The sequence below is a fragment of the Amphiprion ocellaris genome, chromosome 19 (assembly GCF_022539595.1).
Source record: "Amphiprion ocellaris isolate individual 3 ecotype Okinawa chromosome 19, ASM2253959v1, whole genome shotgun sequence".
In the NCBI taxonomy this organism is placed as follows: domain Eukaryota; kingdom Metazoa; phylum Chordata; class Actinopteri; family Pomacentridae; genus Amphiprion; species Amphiprion ocellaris.
In genome coordinates, this window is record NC_072784.1 from 16,666,583 (window position 1) to 16,690,978 (window position 24,396).

The 24,396-nt window shown below is 38.6% G+C and overlaps 1 protein-coding gene across 4 annotated transcripts in view; it reads left to right on the forward strand.

The window, feature by feature from the left end:
• Positions 1–24,396, forward strand: part of LOC111574869 (protein shisa-6) — a 94,599-nt gene that overhangs the window by 60,878 nt on the left and 9,325 nt on the right. Inside the window, exons 6-8 of one of the 4 annotated variants that reach the window (XM_023279674.3) lie at positions 18,493–18,555; positions 19,482–19,502; positions 22,410–22,562. In XM_023279674.3, coding sequence (XP_023135442.1) covers positions 18,493–18,555; positions 19,482–19,502; positions 22,410–22,562 — 237 coding nt within the window. The remainder of the gene's footprint in view (positions 1–18,492; positions 18,556–19,481; positions 19,503–22,409; positions 22,563–24,396) is intronic. The other 3 variants (XM_023279676.3, XM_023279675.3, XM_055005395.1) reach the window with 3 other exon arrangements.

Here is a 24,396-nt window from a genome sequence, read left to right on the forward strand (position 1 = left end):
AAAAAACCATGGGACAGTTGAAAAAATTATCTTGATGTACCCCTACTATTGGACTACACTTAGATTGTCTCAGTTTTAAACCTACAAAAATGTTTGCATTTTAAAACAACTACATTAAAAATAAATCTGTCTTTTTGTGTAAATTTTTCCTTTTTACAAATTTTTTTTGCTGTATTTTTGAAATACACAAAAATATAAATACAATTTTTAAAATAGACAATTAATTTACATGTCCAATGTACAATAACTTAAAAATAAACTTTACTCCATGTCTGTCTTTAAGAGAAATATATGAGACACACAAATATTTCCTTTTTGTGAAAATGCTTTTTTAAAAAAGAAAAAGATAGCAACATTTTAATTTGATACTTTCAATGTATTATAATTTTTTTTTTTATATTTAGGCAATGTTTTCAAGCTATAAATATATGTAATGCATGATCTCGTAAAATTAAGGCTAGAAAATGTATTTCAATTATAAAAAAAAATACTGTTCTTTATAGTATTTTTGGTACACCAGGTGTTTAAATATTACACGACACTTTACATCTTTCTACAGTTTATATTTCACACACAAATCATACACGTGGCTTTACAGATCGACAGGACACCAGTGGTTTCAGTGTGAACATATCTTGTAGTCAGCAGCATGTATAAGCCGAGATCTGATTCTATAAAACAAGGCCTTTTTTCTGCTCATCATGTTCACCTCTTTGATGTTGCCAGCTCTGAAAATGTCTCACCTCCCTTGGAGGGTGCATCCATCCTCCACTCTCACCTGTATTTTTCATTCTCTTTGTTTGGCAGTGTGGGATTTCTTCACCTGTGAATATGACAGACCACCTATTCCAGCCTTATCTGCTCACTGACCCCTCCTTTTGTACAAACCAGACAGTTCTTCAAAAGCTCCAACACAAAGCCTGACAATCACTTCACTGTTTCATACACATTCATTCTCTGTCAGGCCTCTTTCATCTCTGGCCTCTCACCTGCTCCTTATCTCCCCTTGTTTCCTGCGCACCTTATCTGATCTCAGCCTTTCAGATTCAGCCTTTCAGATTTTGGTAGGAATGACTTTTCGTCATTCCTCAGGAATGTTCCCAAAACAATTTCTCTGTTCCATCCATCAAAATAAACCCTTTCTCCTGTTATGATGATCTAATTTCACCGCATGCTTTCGCTGGGAGGCTACAACACTGCATCCGATCGGTTTTCATTTCTTTTATATGAACACCCACCAGCCTCGGGTCAATATCATATTTCCAACAAAAGATTATGCATAAGAAAAGCAACAGAAATAAGCATTTTTAAAATCATTTTTCCAAGTTATATAGCAAGGCAGCTACCTTTCCAGTCTCCTCCCCTGGTGTTGTATAATTAGCGGTTCTCCTGCAGTGAGGACTGTGGGTGGTGCTGTGAGCGTGGGGTCGACAACCCGCCACTGTGGACACACAGCCAGCACAAAGAGACCTCCCTGAGAAAGAAGTCAATTAACTGGCTTCATAAATGGACTGTAGTGTAGCTACTGGCCACCATAATTGTGCAGTTGTTAATACGTTCGTACATATGTTTACCTTTCAGTAGTGGGGAAATTACAGTATGCAAAGTGCTGCTCCATAAACACTGAGCGCAGTGAGAAATGCCTGCTGGGTCCCACTTAACAGGATAATTAGATGTTTCACTGGATAAACTTCAGGATTAGTAATCCTGACAGAACCATTCAGTTTTTCCACACTGGAAATGAGTACAGCTGTCATTTCTGCCCATCAATCTACACTTACTAACAAATAAAGAGAGAAAAAAAACAGTATTAACCCTCTGAACAACAGAGGCCCCCAGTGAGTTTGAAAGCTATGTTTTTTTTAAATTATTACTATAAAATACGCAATATCATCATATTGTATGACTTATCAGAAAGAGAAACTGTATTTTTAAAAAATGTAAAATCTCTTTTGATGCTCCCTTAACTACTGTACTGTCCTACTATGTTGAGAAACTTCACCAAATCAAAGTTTAAATTTCTGACATCAAAATTTCTTTGTTTTACACGTCTCTTCTTTTTTGTTGTTGTTTGTTTGTTTTAGTTTGTGCAACCATTTTATCATGTGCCAAAAAGAAAACACTTTTTTTTTTTTCCATTGTTGGTAATATGTGTGGGCACTTTGAAAAATGAGGTGAATATGCATGAATGCTTTCAGTGTTTTACATTTTCGTGAAATGAATAATCAAAGAAATTCAGCTTTCATGTTTTATGTTTTTGCAATTTATGGCAGTATAACTGCTCTGACACCTTAATGAGTCCATGAAGGTTTTTTTTTTTTAACTTCTTGCCATGGTTGTGCTGTTTCTGTAGTGGTGCAGGACTTTATATTGAGGTGAAAATGAGTCCACAGTGAGTGAAAATGTGACGGGAGCACATGAAAAAGGGAGTTCAGAGGGTTAGAAAATGAAGTCTGAAGTGCAGCACACACTTATCAGATTTGTCAGGTTTTTGACTTTAAATGTGACATGGGAAACTTGATTTACTTGAGATCTGGCTGCCTAAATGCAAAAAAATACAAGATTTGATGCTTACTTTTAGATAACATCAAAGCCTTCCTGATTTCATTGCTTAGTCATGAGAAGACAACAGTATTTGTCAGTTCCAAAACTTTGGAAATGTAACTTATCAGTCAGTCAAAACACAAAAATGATAAATGGCTGTGTACAACACATACTCCTCATCAGCGGAAAACAGCAGCAATGAAAACAAAACCCCACTGTGGAAAATAATTTGAGTACAGGAAAGCAACCTACTGAGTCATGCAAATTAAGATTGCACTCTGTCTCTCAGTATCAAAGGTAGAAGTGGTGTGACTCCTGTAACTGTGTGCAACACCTTCTAGATGAGGTCAGGATGAATGCATCCAAAACGGTGACACCAAAGAATGTGTTTCACTTCCTGCAGTGCACCTTTGACTAACACTGGTTCCTCTAAAAGTACAAGATGATCTTTCTCTGACCTCAACTCCTTTAAGCCGGTGGGTTTTTTTTTTTTTAAGTTTCTGCCTGAAAAAACACCCAAATTCAATCAGTAACAGCGTCGCAACCTTAAGGCCAAACTGAACAACTTTCATGGATGATACAGTGAGACTCCCAATCTCCAGGACACAGTGATTCCAGGAGAAACTCAACACTTTACTTCTAGTCTAATCAAAATGCTAAATCAGAGTAAACAGCAGCCTTATGGCAATAAGTCAGTGACGCTGTTATTGAACCTTTTCTAACAATTCTTAACTGCAAGCCTGGAAAGGAGGTGAAAGTTGCCTATGAAAACCCTAAACATTAAGGTAACACCTATGAAAATGACCATCTCACTTATTTTCCCAGTTGCCATGCAGTTAATGGATACACACTGGCTGCATTTTTTGTTTTTAAGATTTCTGAATTGAATTTAGCCTTTTAAAGCTGTATAAAATTGTCAACAATCCACCAGATGTTCCCCAAAAAAACCCCTTCAGTGCACCCTTTGGAGCCATAGCCGCTATATAAATATACATAAAACCATCTCACAGATATGAAATTTGGCTCCAGGAGAAACGGAACAATTTACTTCTAGCCAAAGTAAACAGCAGCGTTATCACAATAGGTCAGTGACACTGTAACTGAAGCTTTTCTGACAAGAAAAGCACTCAGAGTGCAGTACTCCGCCGAGGCTGGTCAGTCGTTGTGTCATTTCTGATGAATGATATCTTTAATAAAAATTATGACTTTGCGCTGAGCACAGGCGTGTGTTATGCATGTGGATGGTATGTACGGATACCGAATCGAGTGACTTAAATATGTAGCGCGGGCAGGAATTGATGGGACTCGGTAACGCCCTCACAATTTAATCATTTGTTCTTTGTATCATTTCCGATGGATAAGTCCAGATAAGTCCACAGTGGTTGATTTGTAGTAGGATCACAATCATGCGATCGTCAGCAGGCAGCTGATGTAATGTTCATTTGTTGTCATAGTGATACCATGCCGCTATTTTGCAATACAGAAATCTTTAACACACCCATGAATCCAGACTATAAGCCACATCACTGACAAAATCTAATCAGATCTAATCTTTGTGTCATTTCTGACTTTCCCTGAAGATTTGAATCTGGACTGTATAGAACCAATCAGTTTAAAATGTTGTGTTTTATTGTCTGATATAGAAGGATGGAAAGGGTTATTGAAGGTGCTCAGGTTGCTTACAGAAACCTTAAACTTTGGGGCAGCACCTGAGAAAATGACCAGTTCATTTGTTTTTCTAGTTGCCATGCAGTTAATGGATATACACGGCTACATTTTTTTGTTTTTGAGATTTATGAATTGAACTGAGCCTTTTAAAGCGGCGTAAAATTGTCAACAATCCCCCTAATGTTCCCCATAAATCCCCTTCACTGCACACTTGTAGTCATTTTTTGAGCCATAGCCACTACTTATATATAAAACCATCTCACACATGTGGCATTTGGTTCTTCTTCAAAGGTCATGGTGCACCACGATCTCGACAGAATATATGAGCAAAAGTTCCCAAGTGTGTCAGGATTATAACGGCGTGTCAAAAGAAATGAAGGCTCATTCTGATCTGAGGTCAGACCTCCAACCAGACACCTTTTGGCAAACACTTTGCACTTGCAGCCCACTGGCAAGCTGGAGGCATGTTACAGATCTGAAAATCCCCAGAAGCTCCTCGGGCTAGAAGCCAAAGTTTTAATAAGCAGTCTGACTGTGTACCTGTTGAGGCGCAACCTGACTACAGGGCATGTTTGACACACAGCTACACAAGGTGAGCAAATGTTCTCAACACCTCCACCCCGGGGCTTCAGGCAGGGCCAATAAAAATTAAAAAGCACAGCAGGAAGGATGGAGTAGAATTTTGATTATACCTTAAAATTATGAATACGCAATCAAGATATTGTTGCTAGTTATGAAAATGGGGTTTGTGGCATATATTTAAAAAGGTCCTCGTGTTTTGAATCCATTTGGGTCTGTCTTGACATTTCCAAAGTCCCACTGCGTTCAAATTTTAACGAGTGCTGGCATTGAACCTGGAGTGTTCATTTGAGATTCTTATGAGGGCGGTCGATATTGTGGATGACAGCACCTAATCAATTTTTTAACCGTGGCCTCTGAGACAGTGTGCGGTGCTGCTGCAGTCATTGGAAGTCTGCTGGGAAAAACAGATCTAACTCCGACTCCTTATGAAGCCGTATTAATCACAAGTCTTGTAATAAACACCATCGATGGCGGCACCTCAACACGAGCTGCCTCACAGTGTTCAGCCAGCGTTAATTAGCATCATCATCCCCAATTGTTTACTTGTCGCGAATGATCATTTAATTAGGTAACTTCAGATGGAGGATCCAAATATTATGGATAGATTAGAACGAGATCAGTGGCAAACGGCTTCGGCAGCAGCTTTAGGAAGCTTAACTCTGTAGGACAAGTATCAATCACATTTAGATGTAAATAGATGTAATTATCTGTTGTAATCATCACGCATTACTCATGAGGCAGGGAAGAAAAGGGCGCTTGTTGCTTTAATTCTGTGAAAGTGGCAGCAGTGTGAAGGAGAAAAAGCCACTCAAAGACATGCAGCGGTGAGCCAAGAAATGCTCCACTGACGGAAACGGCTGTAAAATAACACCCACTTACTCCAAAGCTTCCTGATAAAAGATTCTCTAAGCAGTCAGTAAATAACTAAACACTGATGCTATTTCTCTTTTGTTTTTCCTCCAGCGACGCCAAGGTTAGGTTTGGGGAATCAGAAAGCCAACACATCTTCAGAGTGAAAGTCTAATTCTAGGAATAAATTAGTTGCAGCTTCTAATACAGCCTCAGCTCACCATTACAAGTGCAAACCAGCATTTTCTTTTCCCACCATTCCACCAATCTCATTGCAATGCATATTTTTTTCTGTAATGTAAGTCTTTTTTTTAAAACAAGTGGGAAAAATGTCTTCAAACCTTATTTTGGTATTTTTGTGCAGTTTGAGGCACAAAGAATACACAGATATCATAAGATTAAAGATAATTTCACAGTCTGAGACTGCATTGAGATCATCATGCAGGCAAAAATACAGAGAAATTCTATTTACAGATAAAGCTGCATTGACCAGTGTGTTTTTCTGTGAGAGATTATCAAACTGCAATGGGGTTTTAAAAAGTGTAGTGATGAACTGTAGTAATCAATTCAACTACAACTTTAAGAATTATTATCCATCCTTGCCCTTCTCCAAACTCGCTGGCCAACAACTTTATACTCCCATTTATCAGTCTGGTTTTAAGTAACATCTGTTTTCATCCAATAAAGCTCTAAATGTTCAGTGTTCACCACCTACTCAGCACCAAACAGCAAACAAGATACAAGAAAAGACTGAATAGTGAACATAGTGAAACATGTAGCAGCTTATGCGATGGATATTTCCCTTTGGAGGTGCTGGAAACCAAAATCAGAGCTTAAAGGAGAACTGACTATCTGTGCAGTTGCTCCTGTCACATTTTTACTCACTGTGGGCTCATTTTTCACCGCAATACAAAGTCCTGCAACTGTATAGAAACAGAGCAACCATAGCAAGAAGCAGCCAGAAAAATGTCTTCTGTGCAGTATGACATGAAAGTTGAATTTCTTTTTGCAAAAACTGAAAAAAAAAACAGGAATCAACATGTAAAGCATTTTCCAATTGCCCACAGGTTTTAGTAATACTGAAAAATATTATGGTGACTCTACATACTATAATTTCCATTTTTATTTAGTTTCTCTCCTTGTCTTCTATCTGCTCTGTTTAATCACAATTCAGCTGAACAGTCTCACCGCTGTAACAAGGAGTGCAGAATTTTTATTTTTTTATTTTTTACAGAATCTTCTTTGTGCAAATATTTTATTTTTGGCAAATAATAAAGTGATTTTGGTCAAATAGAAATTTGTGAACTTAACCAAGTAGTTTCGGGGAAATGCAACCGAAGAGTTGTCATAAGTCACCAAATAAAACAGAAGTAAGAAATACCAGTCCAACACAGGACACAAACCTGAGTCTTCTGTTAAAGTCCTGCAACCTACACCTCCTCCAACCCTCCAAACTCCTCTTGGGGCAGCTTTGATGATGTGGGTGTAGCTGACACCAGAGGGCATCCTATGCGTATCTCTCAGACACAAGTGGCTTTGACAGTATTGGAATGAGAATGTGTCGGACAGCACCTCAGGACTGTGAAGCAATGAATGACAAATACATTGATCACAAATCCTCCATTTTCCTTTCAACACTCCAAAATTGTGACCTCATTTTTTGAATGTACATTATATGTGTATATATTTTCAATTAACCGTTTTCACTTTCAAAATTGAGTGGAGTCATTGGGTGCATCAATTGAGTTTACAAAGGATTTTGAGCAAAATCAACTCAACAAATCATTAAATTCAGGATACTAAGTGTAATGATCGGTCAAAGCAGTTGATTTTAGGATGCTGAATTTTGGAAACACTGAAGTTAAGAGCACTTTTTTTGTGGCAACTTTTCAAAAAAAAAAAACAGGAATAAAATGCTTAATTTTTTTTTTATTGTTTTGCTACAAATAGAAAAAAAAAGCAAGATTGTCATCTGAGAAACTAAACTCCTCCAGATATCTGAAACCCATAACTTACAAAACACAGAGCACTTTGTGGGTAAAACCTTGGCTAAGACATAAGTAATACACTGCGCATATTTCTAAAGCACAGCTTTGTTTTTCTTCCTCGTCCCTCCACACTCATTAATCGCTGCTCCTTTGGCCTGCGGGGTCCTCGGGTGTTTCTTTTTTCTGTTAAGAAGTCACAAGGTCAGCCTGAGAGGGGAAAAACAACATTCTGTGCCTCCTCTTGACTGGAAAAAGCATGTCAGAGAGCGCATGATGCATTCAGGAGCTGTGACACACAATCCCTAATCAATAGTGGAGAAACAAAGATCCTCTGCCTCAGGGGCCCCTAGTGGGAAGTCGTCATGTAATGCCAAGACAGTCGCCTTGGTTTTCCTGCCTCTGTTCTTTCTGGGAGGAAGAAGAGCTGCTTGAACACACACAGATGTGTTGGAATTGAAGGCATGAATGTCATAGAAAGAGCGAGACACAACTAAAAAAATCACCTGGACTGGAAACAATCTCTTGTTTCCTCCATTTCTAAGGTGTTGAAGTGCACATCAGAGGCTAAATGAAGAATTCTTCAGTCGTTCAGGCTGAATCTCTAGATCACGGAGAATTTTACATGACTGCGTCTGATCCATCTGAATTCAAATTAGCTTTGTGTGAAATGAAACGCTTCCCCAAATTGAAGTGAAAGATGTAAACAGTTTTAGCATTCTGAACGCTTCCCTGTTAAATGCCAACAAGCAGCTGAGCTTGGCTCATAATTACAAAGTCCTAAAAGAATCTCAGTTGTAATTTTCCAGTTTGTGGTGTCTTGACAAAGCCTGTCTTTTCTCCTCCATTTAATCGTCTCATCAGTCTGCTTATCAACAGTTGCTCTGTGCCAAAACGACCAACGTAATTATGGGAAAACATGGAGCGTAATTATGGAAAATAACTTACTGGTTAATTCATTTTTGGAATACTCGACTGCCTGTCCTGTACACCAAATAAGATAAGTCGTAAAATGCTTGGTGTGTCTTCACTTAATTACTTCTGCCACATTTTGTCTTCTGTTTGTGCCATGAGCCTTATCAAATTCGACTTTTTAGGTTTGCGTTTTCAAGCAAGATCTCTAAATGTTCTTTATGCACAAAAAAAGCTGTAAAAGTGCCGTAGAAGTTCAACAAAAAGAATAGGAGCAGAAACTTTTCTTGAACTAACTCAAAAAGCAATCAAAGAGTGGTTTAGTTCTAGCGGTGTTGTACTATACATTCAGTGATGCTGTAGTTTTCCAGCAGACTTTAAACCCTGGCTGCAGAGATTTGCTCCCATTCAGCCATCAGAGCATTTGTAAAGTCCAAAATATGATGCTGGGTGATGAGGTTGCATTTAAACCAGTGTTAGCTTTGCATGACGAGAGCGCCTCCGTATTTCTATCAGTGAGTACACAGCAGTCAAAGCGAGAGCTCTGACAAAAAAAAAAAAGCTGCAATCTTTTGGCAGAATGATCAGTAAAATGTGCAAACACTCAGTGAAGCAGACAGACAGCTCATATCTGCCGCTATGCTCAGGTGGCACAACTCCTCTTTGTAAACATAAGCCGTTGATGATTCACGCTCACCTGAAAGATGTGCTTTCACATGCTGCCGCTGATGTTCAGATAGCTCTGAATAAATTACCAGCTCTACCTTCCCCCCCACAGAGGAAGTCAGTATCATAACTCTGTGTTGTGCTGAGCTCGGTGTCCATCCCTCTCGGGGCACGAAAAGGTCAGAGCCTACTTGCCAAATATCAAAAGCTTTGCATATTCTACATTCCCATTATAACCTTTTACATGAGGGACTCCTGACTGAACTTCGCGTCTACGCTTAATCTCCGGGTCGACTATATTTATCAAGTTTTGTGTCTAAAAAACATTGAATCTTTTACTAAAATTGTCTTTCTTGTATCATATTTCATCATCTCATTAGTACCAACTCCAAAGCAAGCCTTAGAGTGTGTGTTTCTCTATTAATGGATTGCACTTTTCGGTTCATTAAGGCTGGTCTCTCAGTTGGGCTTTCAGTTCGTCCCAGAGGCGCTGGATGAGGTTGAAGGTCAGGACTCTGTGCAGCCCTGTCAAGTTCTCCAGCATCAGACTGGAAAAAGTATTGTAGAGTTGGTTTTGCTCAAACAAAAAAGGGTCAAAAAAGGCTGGAGACGCAAAAATGTTTCCCTTCAGTGGAGCTGCGGTGCTGACCCTAAACAGACCCAAACTAAAAATACACTATTGCATGTGGACAGTTTTATTGAAGTGATTTTAATGTAGAAAGACTGTACTCATTATTTATGATTCATTGTTTCCAGTTTAACCCCCTGAACTCCAAGCAGTTTCCAGGTATTTTTTGTTCCTGTTTCAATTTTACTCACTGTGGGTTAATTTTAACTGCAACATAAAGTCCTGTACCTCTATGGAAACAGCAAAAACTCAAAAGTGTTTCCTGTGAAATATGACACAGATACAAGGCTATAAATAAATTTCACAGATTTTTTTTTTTTATGAAACGAAAAGTTAAAAAACTTGGAATTACCATTTTTCCAAGTGAGTACTGGTGCTACCAGTACTACTGATTTTGCATGCTTTAGAACTTTTACATTTCACATTTTTAATTAGTTTCTTTGCTTGTTTCTTCTTTCAGTTCATCCCAGTTCAGCAGAAAAGTCCATAAATTTTTGTCATATGACTATTTGCTGAAAATGTGTCACCAATGACTTTACAGTTGCACTGAGAAGCCCAGAATTTTTTTAATTTTTTTATAGAATCGGGTTACTCCAGATGATTTTTTTCCAAATGAGAATTTTTACATTTTGACATATTGAGTAAATATCACAACTTTATTCTTAGACTTGGTGAAATTTCCCCAAAATTTCAAATGGATGAAAAGTTGAAAATCCAACAATTCTTTCTGCTTTTACTGTTCATAGACATGTAACTGGTGTATTTGTGGCAATTTTTCTTTAAATATGAGATGCTTTACAGAGTGGGTTTTGGGTTTCAGAGGGCAAAAATGTGTTTTTAGTTTTGGTCAATTGTTGTCATGCAGCAGATTTTTCTTTTGGAAACCAGACTTTGTTCCAGCCTCGGCTGCTGACTTGGATTCTCCAGTGTTCCCTTCTGTTCTCATGGAGTCCCATATTCCACGGCAAGGATAACGGCAGCTTTGTGTGATGTTACTTCTGACATATCGAAGAAGACATCAGATAAATCTGTGCTTATCCTTGTTAGTAATTCACAGACTCCAAGAAGCTGCTCTTCCTGAGACGCCGTGGGTCAAGCCTGCGACAGTGCATGGGTAAGGTTTAGAGACTCTGATTGTGTGGATCAGCGCTTCCTGCTGTTCGCTGCTTTTCCAGCATTAAAATAAAAGCAGGACAGAGACACTGATTCTTCCACAGCTGCAGTCTGTGAGATGGAAAATGAAGCGATTTGTCGTCAGCAAATTGAATCACTGGCGAAAACATTTCTTGAAATATCCCAGTCTTTAAAGAATGTGAGGATTTCAGTCAGATGTTGTTTACTTGTAGATCGAATTAAGATTTATTCATGTGTGGAGAGTAATGCCATAATTAAGTTGAGTGCAAAGAGTGGAAAATGCTACCGAGAAAGTGTAATTTTTTTTTATACCCCAGAAACTGAGATTTGCCATTAATAAGCTCTGTGTTTTACTCAAGAAAAGATGGCAGAGAATGCAGAGATGGTCTCAACAAGATGCCAGAAATCATCAAAGACAGATAGCAGCCAACAGATTAATTAAAGCACCAGTGGGAAGCCTTAAATAAAGTCACTCCTCTTTATTTTCATGCTGCTGTCTAGTCTTTATTATTTTAAGTCGGAAACAAAACATTTATGAAAAGATTCATTTTTTGCAGCAACATTCGTGTCTTCCAAGATAATTTCTTAATTAGTGGCAGATAATTTGCGCACTGAAAGAAAACAATAATGACAATGATAATACAGCATCAGCTTGTGTCGTGGAATGGACTTTTGTCACCGCTTTGCACAATAGTGTTTTATTTTCATAATGTTTTACAATTCCTCTCTGCCTCTTTAATCTTTGCTTGATAACCAGCCTCAGTTTCTATTGTCCTTTAATTCAGCATCATATTGGGTTCGTCCCACAAAAGTCAAATTCTGTGTGGGAATTCTTTGGTAATAACGGAGTCAAAAGATGCCAGTTAAAGATTTGTTATTTCTGTATTACAACTTGTACTACGCTTCTATGGTAGCGTCTCTATCATACGTGCTGATTACTGCTTTTTTTGGCCATTTTTCTGTAGATTTATTTTGTGTTCTGGCACACAAACATCCTGTCACCAGTTTTAATCCCACCTACTAAGGTTGACTGATTCATTTTATAACCATGCCTTTAATATCTCTTGTTATATTGTTGTCAGTGTTGCAGATATGTAATTCACCATATGCAGAAGTCACTCATTAGTTATTTTCACCTGACGTGAGAAAATCTATCATAACACACGTAAAATTTCAATTTGCAGTATACAGTGCCTATTCAGTATTTGATGTTTTACCCTTTTATTGCTTTTCAACACTGAATCATGGTCTATTTAATAAAATAAAATAGAATTAAAGACTTTTTCATGTCAAAGTGAAAACAAATTTCTACGAAGTAATTTTGATTAGTAAAAATATGACACAAACTAAGTTATTGCATACATATTCATACCTTTTAACGTGGCTGAACTTATTCAACACAAGTGCAGCCAATGGGTGCCAGAAGTTACATAATATAATGAAAACCAGTCATCTGCATGCACTGATTGGTTCTCAAGTGATTGTAGTATAATGACACCTGTATCTGGATGGTCCAGTCACTGGTGAGTCAGTACTCCTGGCTGTAGCTACACCATGTAGACAAAGGAACACTCCAAGCAGCTCAGTGAAAAAGGTGTTGACTCTGAATGTCACTTTGAGTACAGATAAATTGATATTCAACAAATGGAAGGAATATGGCTCATGAATAAATTTGCCTAGAGTAGGACATCTTCAAAAACTGAGCGACCGTGCAAGAAAGAGACTAAGGGAGGCCACCAAGATACCTATGATTGAGTTGCAAGCTTTAGCGGCTCGTAAGGCGACAGGCTTGTAAAGGTAGAGGGTAACCTGAATGCAGCCAAGTATACAGAAATCATGGAGAACAGTCTGCAAAACATTATACTGACCATGATTCAGTGTTAAAAAAAAAAAAAAAAACAAGACAAGGGCACATTTCAAGGGACTGAATACTCTTTTTTTTTTTTTTTTTTTTTTTTTGGGTACTGTGTAATATAATAATGATTTATATGGCCCACATTCAATTGGCCAGTTGTTTCTCCAGTGATGAGAAACAGATGTTACCAGCTAAAGATGCAATTTAGAGAGAATGCTTTTCTTTTTTACAACACCCAAGAACAACACAATTACTGTGTTTTATTTCTCATCATTTGCAATAATGAGATCTCAAACAAAACTGTATTTCAGTCTGTTAAGATCGCCCTCATTTGCCTGGTCATAACAATTACGGGGAAGCGACTGGAGTTCAAAAATAAGCACCTCAAAGGAAATGTAATACTCTGAGTATGAGGGCAAAGTCCCATTTTTGTCTTCTCCTGTTTGTTTATGTCACTTGGCCTCTCCATTACACATACATATGGACAAGGGCAAAAACGAGGTGATGTGTCCCACCAAGTCCACATGGTACTTCACACTCTGCCAGCCTAATGATATAGCAGGGACTCTCTCCATAGCCGGCGTCTGTCCATCAGCTTCCCCAGAGCGAGGTGTTTAAAATGGATCTGGGTCACAGTGGGATCCCCTCTGTCCACCCGCCGGAACCTGGAAGCATTCAATTCATTTGTGACAGAGCTGCCTGCATTACTACAGCCAATCCATGTGACACACTTTACTGTCAGTGAGAGCTCCTGCATTATGTATTAACACTTAGCAGGCATGTTCTTTTCCATTTACCTCACATACTGCGGATCTCTGTCGAGCGGATTCAGGATGTTGAAATACCAGTGTGAACAATAAAACGGATGTCCTGAAGAAGAGAAAGAAATTGTGACATTTGCTCCACTTGTTCGACTGCAACAGTTTAAATGTTTAACGTCAGCTACTAGAAGGCTTTTTTTTAGGAACTTCAGCTGCAGATTTGTTCTCGTTAGATTGAATGTGGGGCTGTGCAATTGTAAGAGTATTTCTCCCAGTACTGCAATCAGGTTTTTCTGGAGAATATTTCAAGATTGATGGCAACAAAACTGCATATTTGCAAAAAAAAAAAAAAAAGTTTATATCTACCTTCCTCAGTGATTATTAACCTTTAAACATTAAAACAACTGATATAGGATTGATGCCTTCCTCCTCAGAAACAGGTGGAACCGTATGTAAAGTTTATTAGTTTTTTTTTGTTTTTTTATAACTGTGACTGTTGTTCCATTTCATTTTTCTGCATTAATCAGCTTGTTTTACAAATGTGCCAACATTAGCCGGCTGGCTAATTTTCATCTACAGTTTTTTGGCAAGAACTGCAAACATAGTACAGTAAGACAGCAAAAGGACAGGGACAAAAAGCATTAGACAGTGCATAAATCATGCAGAGTAACAGGCAGCAGTAAAACATCAGTACAATATAATAACATCCACCTTTTGCTATAGTCGAGCCCAACAGTGTGAAACCACAGGACACAAAACTACGTTTTGTACACATTAGCCACACAGACAAAACTAAAGATTAACAAGAAATGGGATTATTCCTAATAGAAACTGTCTGTAAAAGAAAGTCAGTCAAATGCAGCTGTAAGAATCCTAATACCACATTGTCAGTAAAACACTAAACACCCTCAACATGCAACACAAATCATCAGACAACATGCATAAGACCAGGAAGAAAAACTGATAGTACCTGACTTTCTAAAGCTATGCATCAATACATAAAAGGACTGTAGGCTTGTGACCATGAATATTTGTTTACTTTTGCTTTTTATTTACCTTCTGAAAGAGATTCTTTTATCTCTATTTTTTTCCTTGTTGTGTTATTATACTGTTAGCCTGGGGTTCTTCTTCTCACATCTGATAACACTCTATAGTTCCAGTAAGCATTATTTTACACAGTAGTGTTCTTTGGTTGAACTTTCCTCTTTCTATATGACAGTGTGTCTGAGCACAAAGCCGGGTCCATAAAGAAACAGTTTTCTCAGTTTGTTGTGGAAGAATTTGACTTTTCATTTGGGATGAACTGTGAGCCAGACCTTTTCACCCAACATCACTGAGGCTCTTGTGAGCTAAACCCTGCAGCGTTGATCCATATTTTCTTTCTTTTATGTAAATATTTTATGTATTTTTGTGTATCTGTACCTGATGATTGAGTAAAACACACTTTATAAATCCCACCATGGGTGAGTGCAAATGTGAAGCGATGAACAGTGGAAAGAGACTGATGCTGTTGCAATAGATTGCATAGCCTGAAGGGGTTTGGTAACATGTCATCCTGCTGGGTTTAAGGTTTCTTGTGAGAGATCTTTTGAAGAGAAATGTCTTCAAAAAAATCTGATTCTGCTACCTGTGATCTCAACTTTACACGATGTAGTCATCTCTCTTACTCTCTGTTGGTGTAATTTTCTTCTCCTTGTTGTTCAAAGCGAATGAAGAAATGATTAAATATGTGCATCAGATTGCAATCATTTCGTTTTTCATCCCCCTAAACTCTAACCGTGTTGTGAGATCCTTTGGTTCTCGGTTTACTTGGGGGCAGAGATACAATTTGAAGCATTTTGCTGCAGCTTGAGCTCAGATGACATTGTTTGCCACTGACCAAAGAGAACTGAAGGAATAAACACTTTAGCCTCAGAAATAACTGTATTTGCTGTGAATGTGCTGCCTCTGATTGCTTTATGTTGGGACTGCTCACTATCTCATGCCTGAGACTAGATTTCTTTTTTAAATTCACCTTCCACATGAACGAACTGTTTTTTTTTTTTTTTTTTTTTTTTTTTTACAATTTGCGTTCAGTTAAGCGCCGCATTTGCTGCACAATACTACCAATAACATTCAAATACAGACACATAAAAAGGATAATTGGATCACACACATCTGAGCCGTGAACCAAAGATTACCTCAAAGAAAACCTATCCTCACAGGGTGATAAACTTTTGAACCTTGGTTAAACACTTGTGATACATTTTAATGTGTGAAATTCATATTGCACTTCGTCTCTCTGCTGTGGGGAAAAAGCAGCTGCGCAGATAGTAAAAGGCTGTTATTTATTTGGTGCAAAGCCGCTTTCTTTTCAAGTTCATAGCAGGGTAATTTAGCAGAGTTTTCTGGAGCTGCTATAATTGGTCCCTTGATCAAACCTGTGTTATTGGAAAGCAGACTACATACAGCTGCAGGGAGAAAGGACCAAAGGCTTGTTTTGCAGTTATGCAATAAAACCATTTAACTGGAGAAGGCTTCGCATTCCCAAATATCATTTTCACTCCAGATCAAAAAGCAGTCCCAGCAACACCACATTTAAGTCTGGATATTAGCAAAAGTCACATAACATTTGTCAGAAATGTCACATCCCCCCGCTGGGAAAGCGGCATCATTGACATACAGACACTGATCTTTAACAAAGCACGACTCAACCCCCTGTCGTCAGTTCAAAGCCTTTTAAAGCGTTCATACAAATCATTTTAGGCTATCAGAGCAGTGGTTTTACTGTCTTTAGTACTCCTACTGGATGATAGATGAACATATTTAAATGTAAATAAGGTACAACGATCACATCTCCATGCTTTGTATGCTGTTCAGAAAACCCTAATTGAATAAAGGCAATATTTTCCTTCTCTGGAATTATTTGAACTCCCATCGCTGCTCAGTGATGGAGGCCTCAGAAGATGTTGTTGCTACATAACAATATTAGCACAACATCAAACAGATGGATCACCATGAGGTGTGGCTCCTTCCATGTTGTCCTATAAAGAGGCTGCAATCAATCATTTTGGTAAAGCGGAGGTGGATTGTGGATTCTGTCAAATGGAAGAAACACTCCCTCTCATAAGTGAGCAGTGGCAGTTTACTGCTCACTTGAGACGCTGAACAAATCAAAGCTCTCATATCTGGGGAAATGGCAAACGGTGACTTGAGTGGATGGATCAGCCAACTGATGCTCTGAAATACAGTATAGCATTTGTCAGACAATGTTATAGCTGGGCCTGTTGGACAGAACTCATAAAGGGACATTATTTAGGGTCAGCGTTCCCCCTCTTCCCCATGATGACATAGTATCTAGATAACGCACAAAGTGTGAGGACTGTCAAGATGAGACAAGTTTATTTATACAGCACAGTATCTGCAGATCTACAGCAGCACAAACTGCTAGCAGCTTCTTTTTGGTGATTGGCTCATTAGTCTGTGGGAACCCAATCATTTCCTTTCTCATCTCCTTCCAAAACACACTGATAACCAGATAGCCAGTGTATTTATAAAGAAGAGGAACAAGATGACTGAGATAGTTGAAGTTAAATGCTAACAATTCTGCTTTTCAGTAGATGTAGAATGTTTAGAAAGTTCAGCATCTTAGTTCAGCACATAGCAGCATGCTAACTTGATAATTATAGTTGAGGCTTTTGTAGGGATTTGGCAAACCATATTACTCTATTTTTCTTTAAAATATCTAATTTCAACCATTTACCAGACCCAAAAACTGTAGAAACTGACAGAATCCATTGTGAAATCGAAGCTTAAATTTGCAATATTTTGTCAAAGTGAATTTTTTCTACATGTCTCATTTTGCGCTAACCAGACTTTCTAAACAAAGAACAAAAGTTCTCTGTTCCAGAGAGGACAGAAGACAAAACGTGAGACTTTTTGGCTAAACTAGGCCAAACCGCAGGCTGTGTTTACATTGATCTGACAGGGAAGAAGCGAGAAAACAACTTCAAAATGTAAATAAAATATTTAGTCACCATAGTGGTTTTTTTTTTTCAAGTTTTGTAATTAGAAATACTCATGATTTATTGCATTCCAACTTTTGAGCTTTCTCCACTTCTAGACATTGTGATGTTTCCACAGAAGTGCAGACTTTATTCTGCAGTTTAAAAAAAAAAATGACAACAGTGACAAAAACAAATGTGACAGAAGCAAAAACACCCAGAAACTGCTTGGAGTTAAGTTATTTACAGGATTAGTAACGTTATTATAATTCATCTTAAGGAGGACATGCATGTCTATATTAAACTTCATGGCAACCTCATCAAGACATTGCATCTAAAATAACAAGTATCAGTCTCATGGTGGCAACAGAGTAAAGCCAGATAATACCAAAAGATTTAACCTTGTGGGACCATAGATATTTGTACAAAATTTCATGACAATACAAGAATAATTGAAAGATATTTCAGTACTGACCAACATCTGGGTCTGGAAAATGAAGCCAACTGCAGTTTTGTGAATGGCCATTTGATGCTGACTGTGAAAGTGAGTCGATGCTCATAGACCTCCATGTTAAAATGCCCAACTTTACACCAGAGGTTAACATTTTTACAGCCTGTTGCAAGAATGGTTTTTCCATAGCTAATTTTCCGATTCATGACATCTGTACAGGACGTGAATTTTTAAACAAGTCACCCATTTAAATTGTAGACTTATTGTTATGCATAATCAAGAGTGTGGATATTTGATGGACAGGTTGGTACCATCACGTGTAATATTTGAGACAACATATCACTTTGAGTAACACTTTTTCATGAGTGAACAACATGCACAATCCAAAAGGATATCAACAGCTGTTATATCTCATTTTCTTCCTGATGCTTGAAACCTACCATGTTGAAATTCCTTTTGTTTTTCTTATAATAGGAAACCACCACCTTGACTACCAGCATAGCCACCTGGATCTGACTGCGCTCACACCTAAAATGGGTAAGAAAACGCAGCCATGTAGTCCTTAACTGCTGATTTAACACTGCATGAAATCCAAAATTCACTGTATAAACCCAGAATGAGAATGAAATGGCAAGTTTTGAGTGTGGTGATTGACCTGACTTGGCTTTCCAGAAATGATGCGCATTATTGCCTGTCTCTGAGTGAAAGAAAGACAAACAGTTCTTGTGATAGATTGTTTCAGATCACAAAGACAAAGTCTTTCACAGGGAATTAAAAATGTGAGAAGCTGATAGAGAATTCTTCAGAGAAAATTAAATGCAAAAAGTGCATTATAATCAAAGGATCACCTGTGCAGTTTGCTCAAGTTATTGAAAACCCAATTACTGTTATGGCATCCCATCTATTTTTCTAAATGTGATTTTCTGCGAAAGAGGAGCAGCTTTCAGCGTGGAATTACTGAATGGCCCTGCATCTCAATGACAATGAAATGAAACACCGTGTAATTAAAGAGGGAATCGGGACTTTTTTGTTTCAAAAATATCCCCTCCATGATATTCCAAAACTGCCGAGGCCAATGTTTCGTGTCAGTGTTTTAGGTTAAAGCTAAGAGATCGTCATTGAGTCATTATACAAAGTTTTTCACATTAATGGAGCACTGCGGTCCACATCCTGCCTGTGCTCATCTGCCTCTTAAACAGGACAGCTTTTCACTGGGAAAATGGGTTTCAAAAGTACTTTCAGAACCAAATAAAACTCTTCAAACAGCACTTTTGAAGTCTATTTAGCTTGTGACGAGGGTCGTAGCTGCAATGCATAATTCAGAAGTTGCTGGTTTTGTGTTAACCCTTGGCAATGTTCTTGCAATAGTGGCTTTGACCAAGGGCAAGTTTGGAAGCTTTGGTTGAAACATAATGTGCACAGTGATTGTCATTGATCCTTTCTTTCTCACTTGGATTTGTTAGCCCACAGACAAATGAGATACGGTAAGTAATACACATACACATGGTGTTTATGTGTATTTTTTTCCATCACCTTTTATCCAACATATATCATGTACAGTAGAGATCAAGATTCCTTCCTTGCACACTGGGGGTCATTTATATTTTCCTTCTTTTTTTTTTTTTTTAAAGCGCTTGTGTATTTTTTGCAGTCACAAAATTTCATGCTGCTGCATTACAATCCATGACCTTTAGTCCAATCTCAGTATCTTTTCTTCACGCATTATTTTTTCCTCCTTCACTCCACCTAACCAGCTCTATCTTCCCCTCACACACACACAAACACACACTTTCAGACTCGATGAATGTCTCCCCTCTACACCATATGTTCCTTAGTGTTGTGTGTCCCTGTCCTCCTTGCTGCAGTAGTCGCCCAAGTCCTATTTTTAAATCCAGCAACAGAGTCCCTGCCCGTATCCAAGTCCTTCCCACCCACTGTGCCTCCTGACCCATGACTGGGCGTCCCAAATACTGAAGCCACAGGAGCTCCGCGCAGTGCAGGGAGCCTTAATGGTGTCATACATATCACTGATTTCCCAAAACGAGCTGTCGAAGGCGTTCCACAGTGAAGCGTCGCTGGGGCTGCTTAGGCGCAGTTGACAGATGCAGTTTCCAGCTGACTCACAATGGCAAAGACAGATGAGTCCATTTCATTGTTGTGATGCTATGACTTTCCAACAACCAGTAAACAAGGAAAGTACTCAGAGAACGCAGTAAAGTTGTTCATTCCCCCATATGACATTGTCAGAAATACAGCATTTTTTTTTTTTTTTTTTTTTTTTAGGAATGCAGCATTTCTTTATTTATTAGTTATTGATGATCAGAAATCACGGCGACATAGAATGTGGCCATTTAATATAGATGTACCCACAAACAAAATGACCTTGCACTGAACACAGGCGTATGTTATGCATGTGCACGTTATGTACAGACACCGAATTATGTTAACCAAAAAATCTAGCGGGCGGCGGGAGTTGATGGGTATTGGAAACACCCCCATAATTTAATCACTTGTTCCTTGTTTCATTTCTGACTGATAAGTCCTGGTAAGTCCACAGTGGTTGGTTTGTTGTAGGATCGCAATCATGTGACCGTCAGCAGGCAGCTGGTGTAGCGTTCACTTGTTGTCATAGTTACAGTGACGCTGTAGGGCTATCTCACAATGATACAGAAATATTTAACAAATTCGTGCATCCAGACTATAAGCCACATTACTGCGAAAATCTAATCACTTGGTCCTTGTGTCATTTCTGACCTTCCCTGAAAATTTCATCCAAATCCATTAGTCGGTTTTTGAGCAATGTTGCAGACAGACGGATGGACAGACAAACAGACAGACAGACAAATGTACACCAATCATCACATAACTCCGCTGCGTTCCTTGGCAGAGTAACAATAACCTTGAGATGCTCAGGTGGAAAGGAGCCAGAAAGTGCCCTTCAGAAATCAAGTAGCTTGGTTTGGCCTCACTGAGGGAAACATTGTGTAGTTTCTAAAATGCCATCCATATATGGTGATTAATGTTCAGGATTAACTTGAGAACTTCTTAGTCAGTTTATCCAGGAATGTTGCCTTTAATAAACTTTCTTTGTATGTTGCAGTCCAACGTTTATACAGGAGTGTAAAGAAATAGCACCAGACTGGATCACGTATTACTTGCTTGGACACATTGTGCACAGATGGTGGTTGTTGATGCAATTTTGATCCCTTAATGAGCATTCATGCCCGCATTCATGGCCATGCATGATGGAAGGTAGGAATCCCTTCATTGAATAAATTCTTAGGTAACATTTTTAAGTCATATGACTGATCAGCTGCTTCTTTCGCTGTCTTTATCTCTAGACAGCAAGCATGGTCAATACTAACTTTCCCAATGGAAAACAAATTCCTGAAGACCTGCCTTTTTTTCTTTCTCTTAAATGGTCAAAATTTTGTTTGTTTCTTCGTCTTCTCTCAGTTTTTTAAGTGCTTGGCAAACACCAGTTTTTGCGTCTAGCCTCTTCTACTCTGTTTATTGCAGCTGTGTCACCTATACTGCCATCTTCTGATGACACGTGCACCCTAGTTAGAAATAAGCCTGATACACAGTTTTCTTTTTTCTTTTTAAATTTCAAAACATTTACTTCAGATTTGCCAACAACTATATGAAAACACGGCCACTGACTCAAGATGGCACTGCTGAGAAAATGCTGGTAAAATATTGCTCGACTTCTATATAGAGGAACATGTCATCAGTATATGTGTAAATGGAGGCAGCCTTGAAAATGAAGTGAGTGGTGCTCATGTTTCAACATGTCAAAAACTTGCAAATGGAACTAAATTTAAGATGAACACATGAACAAGATATTAGTATTCAAAAGCTCTTTCACTCAATTTTAAAGACAAAAGGCATCTGGAGTAAATTAACAGAAGTAACAGGGTTTTTCTGTTAGTTTCAAGGTTTTACATTAGAGTAAACATAACTCCCTGTATGGTGGGTGTTGAAAGTTAACTGCTGCAAACAACTGTTCTGCAAATGCACTCACTGTTTTTAACAAAACTGGAATGGAGTCATTGAATAAAATGAGCCAAAGATGAGCTTTGTATTTACTCTGAGAGTATCTTTATTTATCTCACATGGCTCCTTGCCTGCCATCTTGTAATTAATACTCTGACACTGTTCATCTTTTAGCAAGTGGGCCAAGAAAAACAGCAGAATCAAGCCCAGCAGAGTGTGTCAAACATCACCTGAACGCTCCGTCGTCCAGCTCAGTCTTTCTCAAAGCACATTTCCATCACCTTCCCTCCCTGCTTCCTTCTCTCCTCCAGTAAAGACTCCCAGTGTATAACCCATCTTTCTGACTGACTGTGTGCTGACTGCAGTGCACCACTTCCTCCCCCTGTCCCCTGTAGAGCGACCACAGCGGATGAACAACATCCTGACCTCGGCTACGGAGCCCTACGACCTGTCCCTCTCCAGATCCTTCCAGAACCTGAGCCATCTGCCGCCCTCCTACGAGCTGGCCCTCAAGTCTGACTTAAGTAAATACTCTCTGCACAGATTAAGTAGGTGGTCCTTCATTCGTCCTCCATCGCCGCGTTTTGCCTGATGCACTAAGAAAAACAGGAATGACGTCACCCTCATGCCCCGTGCATTAAAGGGTCGCCGCATTCACTGCGTCTGGCCTGATGAAACATCTCCATGTCCATTAAAGAGACACGCATCATGATAAGTACCTCAAGATGTTTGGTGGCCCATCATGCAGATAGTCCTCTCATTTTTTCACCTTTTTAGGGAAATAAACTTCTTAAAATGCATGACGACACGCTCCGAGCCTCCATACCCAATCCCATCGACTCATCTAACGGCTCATCGACTGACATCTAATTGGCGAGTAATTTGGCTCCATCTGCGTCCCATGTCATGTTGCTAATGTCTCTTAATGACATATTTAGAGTCGTTTTTATTTTTTCCCCAGCTGAATGGCTTCTATATGGCAACACGACGGCGCTTTAATGTCTCAGCAACACTACAGTTCATTATCCTCGCTGTGGCATTTTCAGTTTGATGATGAAGTGGATGCTGCTGTTTGAACCTCCTGACCGCTGCATGCGTACTGTTCTCTAGATTGGTTGCATGTTTCCCATGATTATTCAGGTGTACTTTAATTGATTTATTTTTTTTTATTACAGTCTCTTGAGATACATTACATTTTATAAGAGAAACACAGGCAGCATAGAACAACAACAATCACAGTCAATTAATTTGAAGCACTTACATATAGCACAGCAAAATAGGACATAAAGGACTGAAAGGAGAGCTTAACTGTGTTATAGTTAAATCCTTTCTAAAACAAGGTTTGAATGCGGTCTTTGAATGCCTGATATGGAGGCAGCTTTTCCAATTAAGGTTTATCTTGTAAATTATTCCATTAAAACTGCAGCTTTACCAATTTCTGAGTCCACTCTGGAGACACAAAAGGTTATCCATACAAATTATTCGGTCTGATGGCTGTTTGAAATTGGGGGAAAAACATATTATGGAGGCAGGCAAATTTTCAAGTTTCTTACGTCATTTTAATTTTAAAGTAAGTTGTAATCCAACATAGAAAGGAAAATGTGCTTTCTCACCTGACCTTTTTGGTATGGCTACCCATTTAATTTGACTTATTTTGGCTAGTTGGAACATCGTCATAGTTTCGCTTGGACCAAACAACTGAATTGAAAGCAAAATGGATTGCATATGTGACTTTAGCATTAAAATGGTAAACAGATTTTTTAACACAACAGTCTGTAAAAGTAGCATACACTTTTGTGCAAGATTCAAGATTGTGTAGCCATGGTAAAATGAATGTATGTCGCATGCATGGTAACTGGCATGGTACCATTAGGTTAAGGTTGATTTCTACTTCCATGTTGAAATCCAGCATGCCTTCACATGAGCCTGACATACACCTCCACTAAACTGTGACTGCACTTTGCAGCAACACAGACCACAACCACTGATCTGCTTGGTAGTAACATGTGTTGTTAACATGCAAACATGTCAACAAACTGTCACGTGATCGGCCATACATATGTTGCTCACAATGCAAACAGAAAACCCAGTAGCTACAGTCAGTGTACAGATAGTTGATTCCAATGTCTTCTGTTTTTTTTAGGTTTTGCAGTAATTTTGGTTAAAAAATTCCCCATTTTTTAGCCTCACCTCCAACATGTCACATGAAGAAATGCAACAGATTGGCAGAGAAACCCAACCGCTGACTAGCATTTTGGCAGTTAAACAACAAAGAAACCACTAGGGAAATCCTGAATAGAAAACTCTATTTCTCTCTTTTAAATGTTCTGCTTGGATGATACCAAGTCTTTCAAAAGCAAAATTCTGGGTGTGTTTATCTCC